The sequence below is a fragment of the Anas acuta genome, chromosome 7 (genome assembly GCF_963932015.1).
Source record: "Anas acuta chromosome 7, bAnaAcu1.1, whole genome shotgun sequence".
In the NCBI taxonomy this organism is placed as follows: Eukaryota; Metazoa; Chordata; class Aves; order Anseriformes; family Anatidae; genus Anas; species Anas acuta.
The window spans coordinates 28,134,827-28,154,070 of record NC_088985.1 but is presented as its reverse complement, the minus strand read 5'-3'; the positions used below and the strand labels follow the sequence as shown (position 1 = coordinate 28,154,070).

At 42.0% G+C, this 19,244-nt stretch overlaps 1 protein-coding gene across 1 annotated transcript in view; it reads right to left on the bottom strand.

The window, feature by feature from the left end:
• Positions 1 to 19,244, bottom strand: part of SHOC2 (SHOC2 leucine rich repeat scaffold protein) — a 62,214-nt gene that overhangs the window by 19,564 nt on the left and 23,406 nt on the right. The window contains exons 2-3 of the mRNA XM_068688522.1: positions 17,619 to 18,557; positions 4,595 to 4,732 (exon numbers count right to left, since the gene is read on the bottom strand). Of these exons, the coding sequence (XP_068544623.1) occupies positions 4,595 to 4,732; positions 17,619 to 18,321 (841 nt within the window). The 5' untranslated portion in view covers positions 18,322 to 18,557. The remainder of the gene's footprint in view (positions 1 to 4,594; positions 4,733 to 17,618; positions 18,558 to 19,244) is intronic.

Below are 19,244 nucleotides of genomic sequence, written 5' to 3'. Positions count from 1 at the left end.
GGCACTTCCCACTTCCCACCTCCATGCCACACAAGATTTTGGGACAGTTTCACTGCTTTGTTTTTACTAACTCTAGAAATGAAGACAACAAGAAGCTTCATCCCCTTTATGAGAACACCTTGAAAACCAACAATGGTTTGTAATAACCTGAAAACTGAAAGAGAAGAGTGGGAGCCGCTGCTTTCGAGGAGGTAGAGAAAAGGCAAGCTTATTGTGATTGCCAAATACGAACAGAATCTAATTTAAATGCTCCATTAACAGCACAGTCCAAGAACAATAAGCACTGACCAGATTGCTCTCTCCTTTTGAGACTGGAAATGGGCTTCACCCTGAAAGCTTTGCACGCTCGTAGGCCCTGCCTAACCAAAGCACTACGTGTACGTGCTTCAATGTTCAGGACATGAAGATTGCCATCCAAGCTGGTGCCCACCTTCTGCTCCACCAGGAGGGCAAGAAATAGAAGCAATCAGCTGCGTGGTTCCTGAGCAGCAGCCCTGCCACCAAGGGCTGGCGGTGCTCGCCTGCTTCTCATTAAGAGCAGAAGTTTCAGACTGAGACTTCTCCAGCTTTTGCTAAGCCTGCTGTACTTAAAGAAAATAAAGAAAGAAATAAATTTAAAGTAGTTTCACTTGTCTAGGGAAATATGTTTATGAGGAATTCTGGGGACCTAAAGGTGTCAGCAACACGTCGTATGACCCGAGCTGTGTGAGCTGTGCAGCTCCGTCCCCAGGTTTTATCAACCACGTGCACAAAAGCAGAGCAGTGCTCCGAAGGTAACGCAGCTCAAAGCATGGTTTGTAGCTCGATGTCAACAACAGCAGCAAAGCTTCTCCCCAGAGCATTTGCTTTCGTGAACGTTGTGATTTCAGCTCTGAGCTCTTCTGTCGTAGCGAAGGGCACGAATTCTAGGCTTTGAATATGCCTCTCCTTCTCCTAACCATATTTCAGGAACGGTGCCATGTCAGACACTGGGAAGTGTATCCAGTGACAGAATTTTTTGTGCTTTTAAAGCATCATTTTGGATCATTTACAACTGACTATTCTTTTTCGTATTAAAATGTCTGTTGCCTTAAATGTCTATGAACATGCCACATTTGACTATAATCAAGCTGCACACGTAAACACACAGAAGTGGAAAATTACAAAACAGTTGAAGAATCTGGTTCTTTAACAGCAGAAATTCAACAGAAACAAAATTACATTCTCAAACAAGCATTTCTGAGCTTTTAAACAAGAAATTGCAAACATTTATAGGGAATGCTCTAATAGAGTCTCCAAAAAGAGCGAACACTCACAACGCAGTATGTGCAGCACATTTTCTAAGCTAGTTTAAGCCAGTGGCCACCTAACAGAAACACTTTCTTCCAGCCCAAATTTGCTATCTCAAAAGTCCAATTATTAATTTAGATAATTTACCTCCTTGTATATATGCTTTGGATAATCCCTCTTCTTAGTGTACCAGGTACTAATACAGAGATAAATCCCTGAAAATAAAATTAGATCTTAATTTCTCTGCCACACTACTCCCCAGAAAACACCCAGGGCAGGAGGGCAATCTCCAATTAAAGCACCGGAGAAGCTAATATCCCACTACGATTTTGATTCTAGGACTTGAAACTCTTGGAATGTGCTAAGCTGTTCCACAAAGCTCATTTTTCTTCCAGGAAGTGACCTAATATACAAAGTACTTTACAATTTTCAATCAACAGAGATACAGATATGAATGTATTAAGCCAATATCTGCAAAGCAAGACATGAGGTCACTTCCTGACAACTAATATCTAAAATTGACATTTGCTACTGCAAGAAGGCGTGCTTTTAAAGTGTTAGCTGAAAAGAACTTTGTATTTTTACAGAGTGGATATATTGGCTCTGCTACCTCTGTAATCACTGCTGATGCATAATCCCCTCCCGGCCACTCCCCTGCGTGTCACCCTTCGGCGTCCCTGCCTTCCAACGCCGCCTCGGTTCAGGAGGTACTGCTAGCTAGAAAAACAGCTTTTTATGATGATTAACTTTTTTTTTTTTTTTGGCATGTCCAGGAATCTTTCTGTGGTAAAACCAAAACTTGGTTAGATAGAGCAGCAGTAAACGTAAGCATTTCCCAAGTTTGTTTTTCACCTTCTTTTCTGTTGGGGGTGTCTGTTTAGGGGGAGAAGGAGAAGTAGAAAACGAAAGGGGCTGCTGGTTTTTCAAAGCAGCTTGACAAAAACATCCCTCACGAGCAAAACCAGGCCTCCATCAAATGGGTGGCAGTGGGGGAGGAGGGGACAGATCTGGCAGTAATGGAAAGTCTCTTCCACAACAGGAGGCTCGTAGCGTATTAAATATTTATAACGAGCAAATGTGTTTGGTCTTTTCTGTACCAAGCGTGTGACCCCCACGCTGCTTTGAGTAAGTTAGGGAAGCACTGACAGTGTTTTATATACCAAATATGCCAAAACCCGGCAGAGGGAAGGTGCTGCAAGACATGCCAGCTATGCCCAGCGCCAGGCAGGTATCGGCGGGCGAGGGAAGAAGCAGGAACTGGCGAGAGCGGCCGAGAGGCTGGGCAGGGCGTCCTGCAGCCCAACCCCTGCGTCTCGGGGCCAGGAGACGTCCTCGGTGTTTTTCTCAGTACTCAAATTCTCTCGCTGAACAATCCTAACCGCAAAGTAAGCTGTAATCTAAAAATCAAGCCACAACTTGCTTTAATGTTGAACCAAAACTGTGATGACTAAGAAACAAAGCCAATGCTGCTGAACTGGCTGCGACTGCCTTTTCTGTAACATGCATAAATGTAGGTTGATCATTATCATTTAAGTTGGAGCTCAACTTTTTTGCCTTAAGTTTCCAGTTCTGGCCATTTGTGAGCTACACAAATTTGTGATGTTCAGTTTTCACTTAAATACAGTGCTCAGCTACTAGACACGTTCATCATTACAAACAAGAGGGATTTTCCAGTGGTGCAAAAGCTTAACCAGTGCGAAGTTAAAGGCAGGAGAGTGCGCTGTAATTATTCATCTGTCTTTGGTGGTTTGCTGAGCTACACAGCACTGATGTTCAGCTCCGATAAGCAGTGTAAAGAGACATCTGTGTGCATTTAAAAATAAATGACTTCAAAACACTATAAAAACAATGCAATGGGAAAACAAAACAAAGAAAACACGCAGAAATCCAGTTTGACCAGGTAGAAGCTCAATGCAAGCAACCTACGTTTACAGTAACTTCCTAGAGAAATAGAAGAGTCCAAACTCTCTTGATTGCACAGTCAGCAATCTCCTACCTATCACGAACGGCTTAACAGCTTAAGTAACTCAGCGCCTCTCACACCCAAGGACCTCTCCTTGTACAGCAAGGAAGCTCAGTGACTGCCAACCACCAGACAATTTGGTACATCTTTGGCACCATCCAGCACAATGGAAGCCACCAACTTGCCTGAAGACTTTTTTCCCATAATTAACAGCTTATCCAGAGAACTCTCTTCCTAAATATGAAATTTACAGTACATGTAAATTTTATTTAAAACAGTTTGCAGTAAGATTTACAAAACAGCTATAGAAATAAAGGCTGTGCTTACAAACTGTGTAAGTTAGATGCAAATTCCAGATGGAAAAAGATCTCTAGAGTTTAAAAATATCATCAAACCAGGAAGGAAATTTAGCTAGAGTGGATGGTTCATCAATGTAATCTCCGCTCAGGTCAAACTTTCTAATCAAAAAAGCCACAGCAACTACACACAACAATTTACTGCTAAAAGAAAAGCTGGAGTGTTTTTAAGTGGTTCTTCACTCTTCTGCTCATTCACTTCACTACACATTAAAGAACATTAAACATTGGCTAAGTGATAACGTATATTCTTTTGAGTATGTTGTGGTGACAAAGAAGGGCTTAAAATCATGATGGCCTTGTTTTTTTGTCTTTTTAAAATCACAGCATGCATCTTTTTCTGCCATCTGTTTAAGACAGATTAAATTAGAGAATCTCCTGCATGAGATTCTGGAACTGACCAAAAAGCCTCCCAGCCTCAGTCACAAACCCTCTGTATTTTATTGCATTACAGCATAATTGCTTTGTTGATTTGAGAAGTTCTTATAAAAGAAATCTTTTTTAATTTTCTACCCAGAAGCATAAAGCAAACAGAATTCATTGAAAACATTTACCTTTTTGATTTTCTTTTAGCCAAAGGTGTTAGTTAAAACTATCCGTCAAAGTATTTATCTTCAGCTAATGCTCTTTTAGCTTTTTGTTCCTTTACGTACTTAATTTCATTACAGAATGGACAAACAAGCTGCAAATACTTCATCATGCTCACAGAGCACCTTAAATCAGGGTTAGAAGTGAAGGATTTTTTTCTGTATAAAACTCTCCTTCTTCTGTGCAATGCTGCACAGACTCCGTGCCACAGCTAATTTAACAACATTAATTCCAAAAACTAGAAACTACATTTAAAGTAAGACGCACACGTTGCTTCTAATCCCAATGGTGAAGTTGCCTTGAGCAGAACACCAGTCATTCTACAGCTGCCAACCAAGCACTTAGTCTTAAATTCCCACCTCTTACTGAACATTTTGAAATAGCGATTTATTTTCTCTTCCCCAGCCTCCTTACATACCTATGGTTTCTGGCAAGTCCAAAAGCTCATTGTGCTGCAAGTCAAGGTTGGTGATCTGTGTGCAACTTCCAATCTCTTCTGGAAGGTGTTCAAGCTGATTGTGCGCTACATCCAGCGTTATGAGGTTACACAGCTCACCTAGAAGCACACAAGAGAATCAAAACATGAAGTTATTTAATGTACAGGTCTGGAGAGATTTTTCTTGATGATCTAAAATATATATATATTACTACCATAAAATTATGAATATAAACTAAGGCCTTAGGTAATTTTATCAGTGAGATCTAAAATCTGATTGACATTTTTTTAAAAAAACTTGGATAAAGCTTTTTATAGATTCTCTAAAGAAATCTTATTTATCGATTTTCTTCTAACACTTCAAGCTGTGGAATATGAGGAGCACAAAATCCATTCCTCACACTTGTTTCATGCTGCCCAGAAGTTTAAAATCTGATGGAGTAAGTGGATTGTATTGAATTATGAGAAACCAAATCTGCTTTTATAGCATAAATTATGTTCAGACACAAAATGAATGCGTAAGAGACATCAAAATTATTTGGCTGACACCCTACAAAATTCATCCAAAGTCCTGAATGCTATTTTTAATCATTTCAGTCATCAAGAAAAGGCAACATATCATAAGATGACTGTAGAAACTACTTATACAGATTATGATATAATATATATATGTAAACACAGGTATAGCCAATAAAAGTTTGAAATAAAAGACTTATCTGTTAAGCCTTAAAAGGGATAAAAGGATTGTACTTGCTTAGAGCTAAGAGCAGCTTTACTGCTGCTGTTTCACTCCTGACTCGTACGTACCAACTGAAGAGCACAACGAGGCACAGCTCTCTCTGTACAGCAGTTTCACCTCTTTGAACAGCAAACACTGCATTCTGAGCAACAGGTCATTGGGTTTGTTGGAGAAAGTGTGTGTGCATGCCCAAACGCAGGTACCAGGTACATGTGTTCATATTTTTTGGATCTAATGGAGGTGAAATTAATGCAAAGGATTTGAACAGCTTCAACTCTATCCAGTAAAGGTCACTGTATTCGTGTATCAGAGCATCACTGAGTGAGTAACAAATTTGGAAAAGAAGCAAATTCCTTTTGAGGGGTGACTGTCTATTTTTAAGCTTCAGTATTGTATCTTTGACGTGATCCTTTAGGGATTTTCCCACAGGCCTGGCCTGGGCAAGTTCTGATGCGTAGACTGTCTACATATTACATCACCAGGGGATCACAAATCACAATTTATTAAACTGTAATACATTAATGAACTCAAGACTCTGTATCTGAGCTGCAGGTAGCACAAACTCTTATTAAGGATCAGAAAACAGTTGTGAAAAAACAGCCAACAAAAAAGTTTATGCAAAAGTGACCCAATTTTCTGCATGTATTGACCCAAATTGGGATGCTTTTCCTTGAAAATAGGCACATGAAAATGTAATGCTTAAGCACCACCTCCATGACTGTGTGTGCTCGCTTCTCAAGTCAGCATTCAAGTGTATTTCAGGCAACCACAGAGTCAATATCCAATCGTGTTTCATCAACCACACGATTCAATGCCATTAATAGGCAGAAGAAAGCAAACTTAAGGAGAAGGCTGAGCAAGAGTTGATGTTCTGTGATAGAAGCATCTGCTTGATATTCATGAAAACAAGTGGGCAAAGTGTAGAAGGCAGTAGAAAGAGAAAAAGCTAGAGGAAGACTTTATTCTCCCTTCAAACAAACCAAAAAGAACCCTGTGTTATCTTTAATAAGAAAACCCAAGAATTTTGATCGCACTTTCGGTCAGCATTTTTCACCTCCCGACTACAGAAGTTCAACCCTGACAATCTTGTTTGCATTTGTTTTCCCTGCACACCTAAACCAATGATGTCAAACTCAATGTGGCACAAATTTCATTTCATCACGTTGATTTCTCATTTACTTGACTCTTCCCACTCTACATCTGCTGGAGTTGAGGAGAGAGTTGGATTTCTGCAGTACCATTTGCTGCGTTTCCCTTTTGCACCTGCTGAAAACTTTGACAACAGCAAGATACGTGTTGCCACAAACATCTCGGAGCTAATTCTGGGAAGAAGATAAAAAAAAAGAGAAGCTCAGGTTTATGTAGCCAGTCAAGCTAAAGTTAAAGCCCTATCCTGAAGTGCAGGGACTTGAGGAAAACAATTTTAAGTGATACTTCTCGGTATCTATTATTCAGGTTTTAGTTCGCATTGCTCTGTAAGGAATCTTGCTCTTGGATGTAATAATACTTGTGGTCTGACAGCAGCTCACCAAAACGTCCTTCCTAGCCTAAAGGCAGAAGGAGAGGGGAGGGGAAGTGAAATTCTTTCAATACTTCAACGTGGATTGCCGAGACACAACACCAAGACCCTGCAAGTCACCAGAAAACACGCAAGGTACATTTATCCTGCTGTTCTCCAGGACAAAGAAAAAATTCTTCCATCAGATGACTTCTTGTAGCAAAGGGAGAAACGTTTGGGTAACGCAGTGGGGGCTCACCACCAGGCACAAAGAGGAAGCCCAGTGGGGCTGCGATGCTTCCCATGGGATGCAAGGAGGAGACCCGGGGGACTGCAAGCATTACCATGGGATCTTCAGGGAGGGAAAACAGAGGAATCAGCGTGGTTTGGGAAGAATAAGCATAGGAAGAGAGGAATAGGGAATCCAAGGGGTCCAGTACTTCATAAAGCAATGCTGGCCAGGCCCTGTGTCAGATGAGGCCAACCTTGCTCATCAGGCTCAGCTTCTAACGCCTCCTGGGCATGGGGCCCACGGCCTGCATGTGCTGAGGGGCAAGCGCCAACACAGCCCAGCCTCTGCATGCGAAAGCAGGGGCTGTCAAAAATCAAAAAGAGTCTTCCAAATGGAAAAATTTGCACAGGTACAAGAAGAAAAATGGCTAACAAGTGAGGAACTCACAGTGTTGTTCATACTGAAGACCACCCCAGCTAGAAATGTGCTGCTCACAGCTGGAGATAAGCCTCACCCGGCCAGCAGGATCACTTCACCAAGGAAGGTCAGACACCAGGGACCGCTGGAGAAAGGCAGGGAGTACTTCAGGGAAAAGCTAATGACAGGAAAAATGAACGGAGCCATTTCACCACAAGTAATGGCCAAAATTTTCATCTAAAGGTAGTGAGGAAAGAATTCTCTACAGACTGCTCGCAACGGCACTGCAGAGATGGGCAACCTCATCACAACCAGAAATCAAACCAGGAAAGTCTGTAGGGTTGGAGGTGGATTTATTTTATTATTTTTTTAAAACACTATTGCTCTGCAAGCTACACATAAAAGGCTATTGAAACCCAACGTCTGCCAAGACAGCAGGCAGAAATTGCATGTACTAGCAGGTTTGGTAATAAGAAATTTTGAAGTAGAAGTAATGTCCATATGAAACACATAAAACAGCTTCTCCATAAACAGAAGGCTTAATTATGTAGTGTTTTTTTTTTAAATCTTATAATTCAGAAGCGTCTACAAAACAAAAATTTCAGACAATTCACATTTACTTTTCAGAGAAAATAGGTCTTGAAGATGCCCAACTACTTTCTAGTTAAAAACACCGCTAAAAATACAGCAAAGTACGCTACTCAAAACAAAAATAGTGAGAGGAACAATCACCTGACTGCTGTTGAGAGGTACACAGAGAGTAAATGGTATGGTATGACAAAGCTAAATGTGCGTGCTGGAAAAACCCAGGGTTACGAGGAGCCCGGTGCCTTCCACACGCTGCGGCAGAATTGCAGCCCCATTACACGGCCAACCTGGAAAGCCTGTCATGACAAGAGGGCCAAGCTACGTGCCCTGACTTACGTAACTGAAAATTCCTCTTGGCCATTTAAAAACAGCACACAGCTGCATTAAAACAATAGAAGAGGCTTCCCAAATTCACAGTAGCATAGGGAGATAGCGCAGGTCGGTATCAAAAGGGCTGAGGTGTCTCCCACCACAAATTCCCTCGGTGGGCGACTCTCTTGGATGGCAAGGAGAATTGGCACTATAACCTGTCTTCCTCCGGATTAACTCGATGCCTGCCCATGCTTAAGCAGATTGAAAATTGTGAAATCCTTCACAAGATGATAAATCCTGGGCCAGATGACACAGCAGGAGGATCAAGACTCCTACAGAAAGCGCGAGGAAGAGGAGAATGCAAACAGAAGTGGAACCTGACTCCAGTGCGTCAGCGCTCTGGTTGTGATCTAATTTGTTAAGAACAATTATTCCAAATCAGCAACGCTGTGAACAAACTTCAAGTATTTCCCATAATCGTAACATTCATCTCTCATTAGGTTCCCTGACTGGGGGGGAAGCAACCCTTTTTTTTTTTTTTCTTCTTTTTTTCTTTTTTTCAGTCTGTCTATGACGCTGGTTGAGGTAAGAGTTCTGATTTTAGTTTAAAAAAAAAAATGAATTAACTGCAATTTCAGAACCTTATCCCTGGACACAAGGGTTGGGTACATCATTGTAATAGACAGGATGATTTTTTTGCTGTGTATCACTAACTGCTAAACAGTTAAAAATAAGGGCTGTTTTGAATTATTACTGACAAAATACAGCCTATACAGGAGAGTTACAGAGTAGAAAGAAAGAAATCTTAATATGGTTCCAAATTAGTTATGATCAAAAATTACAATATTCATACAAATAAATAAGCAGAGTGCAATATTTAAAATTTGCAGGGTGTAAAGCAGAAGCTGGCTATGGGAACCGCTCAAACATGCAGAAGCTAAGCTCACCGAAAAGCCTAAAAATCAAGCCTAAAACAAGCTTCAACAAGACAACAGCAAAAACACTTTTTGTTACTTTCAGTTATAAACAGCGAAGGAATACAAATAAAAACGTGTTCAAACAACCGTTTAAACATATGACATAGGCAGAGGAACCAGCCTCAGCGAGGGCTGCAGACAGGGATGGAGACAGGCACATAGCAAAGCGGTGGGAAGCTCACGGAGCTGGGGGAGGACAAGCGCAGCCTCGGAGGGTTGGGGTCCTGGAGGGGATGAGTTTGTGGTCAGATCTTGGCCCTTGTGCGTTTTGAGGGAGGAACAGCAGCGTGCACAAATAATAAAGGCTAATCACATACCACCGCGTTAGCAAGGGCAGGGTGATTGTGCCCCTCTATTCAGCGATAATGAAGTATTAGAGCAGTTAAAATTATTGCAGCATTGATATTAAAAAATGCTGGATTTCTAACAAGCTGTCAGCATTCCCTGCAATACCATCAGGACATCCTCCCAGTAAGCTCTGCAAGCAGATCACGGAGGCAGGACTACTCAACTGTTATCGTAAAGTCAGTATAGAAACAACGCAACCAGAACAAATTTGCCAAATAGCTGACGAGACAAAACTGAGTCCCCTCATGAGCTCCCAGGGGAATCAGAAGCCAGGCACCAAAGCTGAAGATGGCCAAAAGCAAGTTCTTCACCCTGCCTGCAGCTCAAGAAAGTGGCCAGAACTGCATCAACTAAGAAGTCATGTTGTGACTTCCAGCGAACAGCACATGTGTACGGACACTTGCATTTATTAGACTTCAGTTCCCAACGCCGGGCTTTAACCACGTTAGACACTGGATTCGCAGATAGCAGCGTGACAGCTGAGCCCAGGAACACAACTTTCAAACTGCTGAAACTGAAAAAGAGGTTCTTACACACAAACAGTGTTTCTCCGTATCGCCAGGTCTGCTAAGAAAAGGGAAATGAAATTCAGAGCGCCGCTGAGAAGCTTTGCAAGCGAGCAGTCACCGAGTCAGGAGGCGAATATATTCAGCATGGAGCAGGCACCAAGTAACGCAGCTGCACGCATCTGCTTTGCTGTCTGTGCCACTGAAAACCAAACAGGTGCAAGTGTTATGAAAAAAGTTTCAAAGTAGTGAAGAAACCACAAATGATCTAAATATTGGGTAGATGGGGGAAGGGCAGAACAGACGAGAGTCTCAGAGACATTCCAAGTCTGGTGTAGGCAGATTCCCTGAATTACAATCTAAAAATATTTCCCTTGCAGAACAGCCCTGACCAGATTCTCCACAGAATAAGAGTTGCATTCACAGACAGAAAACACAATATTTGGAGTCTTAAGAAACTTGCAGAAACTAAGCAGATGCAATTTCAACTGTGTTGACAATATTATTTTGATTTGATCTGTGTGCTGAAAAGAAAAAAGTCTAAAACTTGTGTAACACGCAACATTGTCTTGGTAAAGAAATTATTATCAACTTGATTGTGCAAAACAATTCCTTCAGCACAACGTGAAAGAACGCAGGAAAACGCTAGATAGAAGAAACGCAAAAAGCTTCAGTAGCAGACTGCAAATTGAAGCACTTGCTTGGCCTCAACCCAGAAGAGCTCCTCTGGTTTTCCTCCTCCTCGTGCTCCCCGTCTGACTCACCATAGCATTTGCATTCTTCCATTCTCATCTTCAACTTTTTGATCTCAGAGGAATGGACAATTTCCCAGATATGGTGATGAAGCCAGAGTCCACCTTGCGCATTCATTCCCACATTATCCTCAGGGATTGTTTTGGCAAAGCTGCCGCATGGAGCCCTTCCCATTAACATTTTTGTCCGTGGATGCCACCAGAGACTCAACAGCCAGGCGAGCAGGTCGGTTCTGCATTCACACTTGCAATGTGCACACATTCAGCGAGTGCACAACAACGAGCTTTCCATTGAGGGCTGAGCAGCAGCAGCCTCCTGATTGAAACTAAATTATTCATGGCCATAAGGACAAGGGTAGAGTGAAACCCTGCCGAAGAACTTCAAGTCTAAATGACTGAGCAACAAAACGACCGATTAAATTCCCCTATATACCTTAAAGCAATGCAGATGGGAGACAAAGAGAAAAATATATCTAGCTTCGTGTATTAAATGATGGGCTTCAAACAACCCATCAGTGTTCAGAAGCAAAACTTGGGGGAACGACATCCAAATTGAGAATGGCACAGAGATCAGGATGACTGCTGACCATCTCGAAACATGGGAACTGCAGCTCGTTAAATGAAGCCATCAAAAGCTGCACTCAAAGCAAACCCGTGGACCTTGCCAAGGATGAGCAGGGTTTATAAAACTTTAAGGGAAAAAAGTGGTCAAGCCCTTGGAAGAGGAGTCTATTGAGAAATCTTAAATAGAAAGTCTGTGCCTGACTCAGGAAATCCCCAATATGAAAATAGCTGGGATCTGGGAAAGGAGTCAGGTTCAGCCTTGTATACACCTGCATAAAGGCAGGACAAGTGTATTTGTTTAGGGCCACAGTCAGGAGCAGGATATTGGGCAAGATGCACTTACAAGAAAAAACAGGTACACAGAGCAACGAAGAGCGGCTTTACCATCATGAAATTTGCATACATAAATCCTCACCATTATTCCAATAAATAAATAATTAAAATGATGTTTTAGGATGGTGGGGCTAAGCTGGTGCTACCGGGACACCCACGTCCCACAGGATTTTGTAGAACATGAGATGGAAGGTGGGGAGGAAAAAGGAAGAAAGACTCTGAAATTATAAAGTGACGCATTTTCAATGGCTCTGTAGAGGGTAACTTATCTTTCCTCAATTTGCAATGCATTTCACGTGCTTTTATACAACATTAGCAATGCTACCTGTGAGATTTCACAAGTGAGCTGCAGCGAGCCATGCTGATTTAACAGCTCAGTGCTGCGAGAAGCAGCAGTCCTGCTCTCCCTGCTGCAGTCCATGCTGTCCCACTGCTCCTCTTACACCAGGTCCTGTTTTATCTGAAATTTCGTTGAACTCAACTAACATAATAGAAAACAAAAGTAGCAAAATCATATCCTGTCAGTTCAGTGAGAAAAAATCAGCTCATCAAGGAACAACTCAGATGCACGAGGCAGAAGGACTGAGCTGCTGGGAAGACAGGAGGGGTTACTGCCCTTTTCAGCATCATGAAGTTGGTGCACATCAGCACAGCCATTTCATGAAAACTCTCCCTAATTCAGCCACTCTTGAACAGATCTTTTAGCTAAACATTCAAGAAAGAATAGATTAAAAACACCCTCTGAATATGTTTTTGGTTAAATGTATTTTTATGGATTTTTAGATGTTATTCAAACAGATCTATTTATATATGAAAATAAAACAACACATTTCAGGATTTCAGCTTACTATGCAGCCTATCAAAATCATTTCAGTTGCATTAAAAATGTAGAAACAATATATATGTTGCTGGAAAAGTTAGAAGTCCAATAAAAGACTGGCAGCAATGACTTGCTATCTACTTAGGGCCTGAATTTGCTGAGTTACTAAAAATCTTTTTCCGAAGTACAGAGAATATTTTCCCCATTTTGTTTTTGTTTACTCGGTGAGTTCAGTAAGCTGTTATTTAAAGTTAGGAGATCTGAATATTGGAAAGACTCAAAAGCTTACTGTCATCATCCTACCTGCCCATAACAAAGCAACTGGAGGCACGGGACCACGATGTACTGCATTCTGGGGGGAAAAAGAGACCAGAAACACACACAACTGTTTACTAACTACAGCTAATAACACTTCCTCTTTCTTGTAAAAACTTTAAATGCAAAGCAACTTTGACCCCACTGCAGTCACCTCATCCAGGTTTGTGTAGCTACTTTGTTGTTTAGCTTTACAGCCCAAAGCAGAACCAAACAGGTATCAGAGTGCTTCCTGGGTGCAGGAAGGTTCATCTCCTCTGGAGTCTCTTCAAGGCAATACACGCAGCAACAGCTCAGCTGTTTTACAGCATTTTTCTCTTAAAATCTGACAAACGACAGGTTTTGCCAACAACGTTCTGTCCGCTATTTTACCTTCACTCAGTCTGTTCAGAAATGTTTCAGTTTCAGGTTCCCCAACAGGCATCTATTGCTAATATTAGCACTTGCACAGCCAGCAGTGGATGGTTGAGGTAGGCAGTTCTAGAAACTTACTTTGAAATCATATAACCAGTAGCACAGCTTTGACAAGTCATCGATCAAACAAGGAATGTTGCCACAGGACTGAAAAACAATTCCAAATTTAAGGAAGGAGAAAAACCAAAGGGAGATTCTGAAAGGGCATCTAAGCACTACACAGAGCACCAGATTTAGCAAGAGATGTTAACAAAAGGCATGAAACTGGATACAGCTTTCTACAAAAGTACAGCAGATCCTCTTATTCTGTCCAGTCCTTCAAGACTCTGGCGAGATGCCTGATGTAGTAGCGTGTAGAAAATAACCTGGAAACTCAGGTAGCAACTGGTAGAAGTCAAGATGCATCCACCTTGTGACCACTCTTGCTGTGTCTTCAGTAAAGGCTAGTCAGAAAGCAAGGGGCTTCTCCCTACATCCCGCACATCCCAACTAACCAAGCATGCAATCCATCCAAAACAAGAGAAATCGAGAAAATGGGTAGCGGGGTGACAGAAGGGATGGAGATGTTCCGCAAGACTTGAAACTGAAATCTGAGTAACTGCTGGGAGAAGATACAACTGCTGTCTGCAAATACAACGGGGGAGCAAATATTAGGAACAGAGGGAAAGTGCTGCATCTAAACCCACGAGCACAGAAAGCAGCTGGTGACAGACTTACTGGCTGTTGGCAGAAAGGGCTCAACCATCAGAGCGTTAAGGCTCCAGACCCTACTTTCAATTTCTTTCATTGAGAGCAGGAGGAGAACAAATTGTATTTAATAAGGCTGGAGACTAAGGATTCCTAGAAAAGTAATTAAATGGGGTGGCTGCTTGCAAAGACCGGGTGATCTTTTATTTAAAAGCAGCAAGCCCCAGAAGCTGGAAAGCCTTTTATAACTACACAGGACTGATACCGTGTGGCCAGCGGTAACAAAAGCCACCAGAACTCTTTAGCATGGGGTCAGACTTCACAGTCAGCTCCAGCTCTGTGTAGGGACTTCTTGCTATGGGACAGCAGCAACATCCCACGCCTCAGGCCTGGGGTTTGCATTTTTTTTTGTGCAGGACAACGTTTTCAGTTAGCATGTCTACCAGCAAACGTAACCCAAGGATTCTTCGCATGCTTGCATACCAGGGTAGCTACACGAGCAGGCTACAGCCAAGCGCTGCCAGACTCTTCCTTGCTGGACAAGTCAGCAGGTTACATAATCTGTGAATTTTTAGACCTACACATAAGCACACTAGCTCACCATCAGATATGTGAGCCCTGGGCCTCAGAACAATGGGGTATTTTTAAAAAGAATTTGAAATGTTCCGCGTGATATTGCTTTATAAAAGATAATGGCCTCATTTTACTTCCTGCTTTGCAGCACCAAAAATTTCTGCGTTATTTACAAGTCGATAATACAAGAATGTTTACCATTACGTTCAGCTTTGCATGTAATATTTGGGAACCGCATTACAAATGTACCAATTAAGATCATCGGGGCTTAAAAAGACTAGCATTTTTTGAAGCGTGCATGCAAAACGTAGAGAACTAACAAGTGTTTACAGAAACAGAGAAATTCCACTGGAAAGTAAGAGATACATTTCTTAGCAGTTTCATTTCTCAGCTGTGTCCAACTCAAACATTTCATCTTTGTACCAAAACAAAGAGACGTGAAAGTCAGCGCATAGAAATCAATTACAGAAGTGAAACTGCCTTGTCTGTTTTCACTACTTGAGGAAAAAAAGATTTTCAAATAGCTGTTGTGTGTGTTTTGACAGTTATAATTTTGTGTTTCTTAAATTTCAAAATCCTTTAAACTATTTTTTCCAATGATTCAATTACAGGCAACCTAGTCAGAGAGATGGGCTTTGGATTAAGTCTGTTGTTAAACGTGGTGATAGCCCTTCAAAATTCTTCATTGGAGTGAGCCTTCTTGCACTTGTGCTTCTAAAAGGCCTTCCACGGTGAGGTGCTGACCCAAGAAAGGAATATAACCATTACCACAATGCAAACACGGGCACGACTAACTTCTGGATACACAGAGAGAAGTAAAGTAGTTCGTGTTCTCAAGCTGGAGCTTGATAAAGAACCGAGAACTCTGCCAGGACACTATCAAGACATTAAAAAAAAAAAAAAGCAAATAAAAGAAGTAACTAATTTTCTCCATGCAACTGTTACACATGATCTCTTTCAAGTCTACTTTGAGCACCTGTATGTAGAGAAACCATGGATTTTAGTGGAAACCTAACTATGAGATTGCACAAACAAAACAGCAAGAAACAAAGCAGCTCCACCAGCAGCAATATCTGCAGTATCAAACACACCTACTAAAGGTTTGGAAAGGGCAACACCAAACACTGGAATGCAACATCGCAAGAAAGCCTTTTCTTCACAGACTACGATTAATTTAAATTTATGCAGAACTATCCCCAGATGAACTTCAGAGGCTGACTCTTTGCTGGGTTGTATTTAATAACAGCCACAAAACAGACACAGGTAAAGTACTGACAAAGGCATAACATAACCCAGGCAACTGAATCGGTCACAATTTCTTTGACGTCTGCAGCAGCACTCAGCACACTGCAGTATGGCTCTTGGATTTGAGAAAGACCCGGGCCGTTAGGTTGAAACTGAAGTGTCAAATAATAGATCCAAATTATTATTCCTCAGCTCTCCCAGGGGAAATTCCCAGGACTGCTAAGATGTTAGCTGCCAACTGAAAAATCATTTTATCAGAAAATGTACCGTATTCACTGTTCCATTTCTGCCCAGCAAAAACGAGTTTCTGTGGCTCTAGCACAATCCACTCCAACAGCACCTGCGGGGAGCCAAAGACTGACACCACCGGCAGACAGCTTCACCACATTTCTTCACTCCCTGATGAAGCAGAAGCCGTCTGCACGTCAGCATGTAAGAAGTGCCCAGCAGTTCTTGCTATCCAGCACACGTTACCTTACGCAGAAGGAGGCAAACACTGCTGGCTTAGAAGAGATCAGTTTGGGATCCAAATGAGCATTTCCCAAACTCTGCAAAATTAGTGAACATCGGGACAACTTCAGTAGTGCTTAACTGAGCCAATGCATATGTGTAGTGACAGGGAGAAGTGCCACGGCCATTTATGAACACAGGGCATAAGAATGCTTACTCAGTGTTACAAGCAGTAAGGGTCTGCTACAAGATTTTCCCCACACTTTCAGGAACTGTTTCAACTCTCTCCAATGCATGAAGAAGTTTCTGTTCCCCCTCCACCTAACAGCACTAAGCTGCGCTTGTGTTTTATAAACTGAAGCTACCTAGAGAAAAAGCTTATGATACACTCCCTTTTATGAAACACATACGTTAGTGAAGCACTGCTTGAGATCAGTCTGAGGAAGAGATGTTTTCCACAAATCTTAACCTATTGGAAACAACTTAGGAGCTACTGATACACAGCCAATCCACCGCTCTTTTTGTAAACTATTCCAAATCAATAAGCCATTTTTATATCATTTCACGTAACCATCTTTCAAACTTTTGCAACAACGCTTGGAAAAACAAATATTACTCATTAAAAAGTCATAAGAATCATCAACCATGCACACAACATTTGGTCACTTTATACTGAGATTCCACGTATTAATATATTCATGACTGAGAAAAGGTAGAGGCTCTCACGAATCATTAACCTGCATTATCAGCTGTTAGGGCATCCAGCAGCTTGCTCATGGTAATAGCGTGTAGCTACCTTGTCTACCTTCTACTGCTGTGGTCATACCTCTCCCTAACATGCCCATAATGTGTTTGTAACTTGCAACAGATCGTAAATGATTTATAAAGAAATCCGAAAATAAGACGTGCCCCTGTATCTTTTCTTTTTCTTTTAAACCATCTGGGCTCCAAAGACACAATATGTGAAAGCACAAGGCAAAGATGAAAACAAGATATAGCTGGTTTTAAGATGGATTAAGAAGAAAAAAGGGTGTTGTATTGTTTAAAAATATACATCGAGGGTATTGGTTACTCTCTGTATAAGCTAAGACTGCTACAATATGACCAAGACCATAATTGTATGCACATTTTAGAAGTGGCAGAGCACCCGAACAAGTGGCAGCTTATGTATACAGAACTGAATTGCAAAATTAACTCAAGCATTGAATTAAGCCCTTAATCAGTGCCATCGCTTACCAATTTCAGCAGGTAGTTGCTTGATTTTGTTCTCTCGTATGCTAAGCATGGTGAGCTTTGACAAGTTTTTGATATCCTTTTCCACAGTAGTTATACGATTAAAGCGTAGGTAAAGAGTGGCGAGAGAGCTCAGCCTGTACACCACCGCCGGGATCTCTCGCAGCTTGTTGTGCCGCAGGTCAAGCATGCGCAGCTTCTTCAAGTTATCCAGAGAGTCGGGCAGGCTGGTGAGTGAGTTTTCACTCAGGGCCAGTGTCATCAGGTTCACCAGACAGCCCACCTCTGCTGGTAGAGACTGCAGTTTGTTACTGTATAAATAAAGTTCTGTTAACTGTGTTAACTCTTTGATAGCAGATGGAAGCATGTGTATAGACCTCTTGGACAAGTCCAAGCGCATCGAATTCTCTTCCCGGCATTTATTTAGCTCTTTGATCACTTCAGCATTGCTGGATTTTTTGCGGGTACCTGTGGCTGGGTTAGGTCTTTTTATCGTATTGTCCACTGAAAAAGCTACCCCAGGCTGCGTGCTACTGGAGTCCTTCTTTCCGTCTTTGGCATCTTTCCCTTTGGTCTTAGGCTCCTTCTCTTTGCTGTCTTTCCCAAATCCTCCGGAGGCTTTGGCCTCCTTCTCCCTTTCTTTTGACGACGGGACTTTTGGATCCTTCTCTTTACAGTCCTTTTCTTTTCCCAGGTTACTACTCATGGTGACTCAATGTTCAGCAAGCACCACATGAAATCCGTTTCTGAAGTCAACAAGAACGACTCACTGCTGAGGCTACGAGGATCCTTAAAACATGCACGTGTTGAACCAAGGGAGGAGCTTCGGAGGTGCGATACCCATTTGCTACATATTGGTTCTGAAGGCACTCTGTCCTAATCCTGGTCTCAGGAGATTCAGCTGTTAGGGATTAGAAGGTCAAGCACTCCGTATTAGTATTTCTGTAACACAGGAGAGAAAAGAAGCCAAAGTTAGTGTAAATACAAAACCTCCCTTCCAGTTAAACCGTGAATGTTTCTACTTCCAGCCAGCACTCACTCGCTCAGGTTAATGATTTGTCCTTCTCTTCAAACACCAACAAAAAACCCGGTGTTACCACAAAATACTACACCTGCTGCTCAGAAGACCCACTGCAGTAGAAGAGCTACCATAATTAGCACACACGAGGAAAGCAAAGTACAGCCCTTAAGAACAACACTGCCTTCAGTGCTGCATTGGAGTCACGAGCTGCCACCTGATGTCACAGCTAGACCTGGTCACCAACACGAATATTCCCTCCCCTCGCCGTGAGATCCGACCCGTCCTGGACCACAAGTCTCTGCTTTTAACACAGAACAGCACGCTGTCACCAGGCTCATGCACCTCGAGGACATGAACGGAAAGATTTTTAACTATCTGAAGAAGTTCATTAGAGAATAAGCCATTTGAGAAGTCAGCTGAAAGCTCTGAAGGAACGTAGCACGTTACTTTTCCAGACAAGCAAAATTAGGAAGGAGTTTTTCATAAACGTAGGATATAACGTCTCTGAAAAACATCTTGACTTCCCCCCTGAAGTGAATACAATGCAGCCTAATAATGAAACAAGTGTCTGAAACCTACAGAGTCCCTTTTACAGTTTCACAAAATCA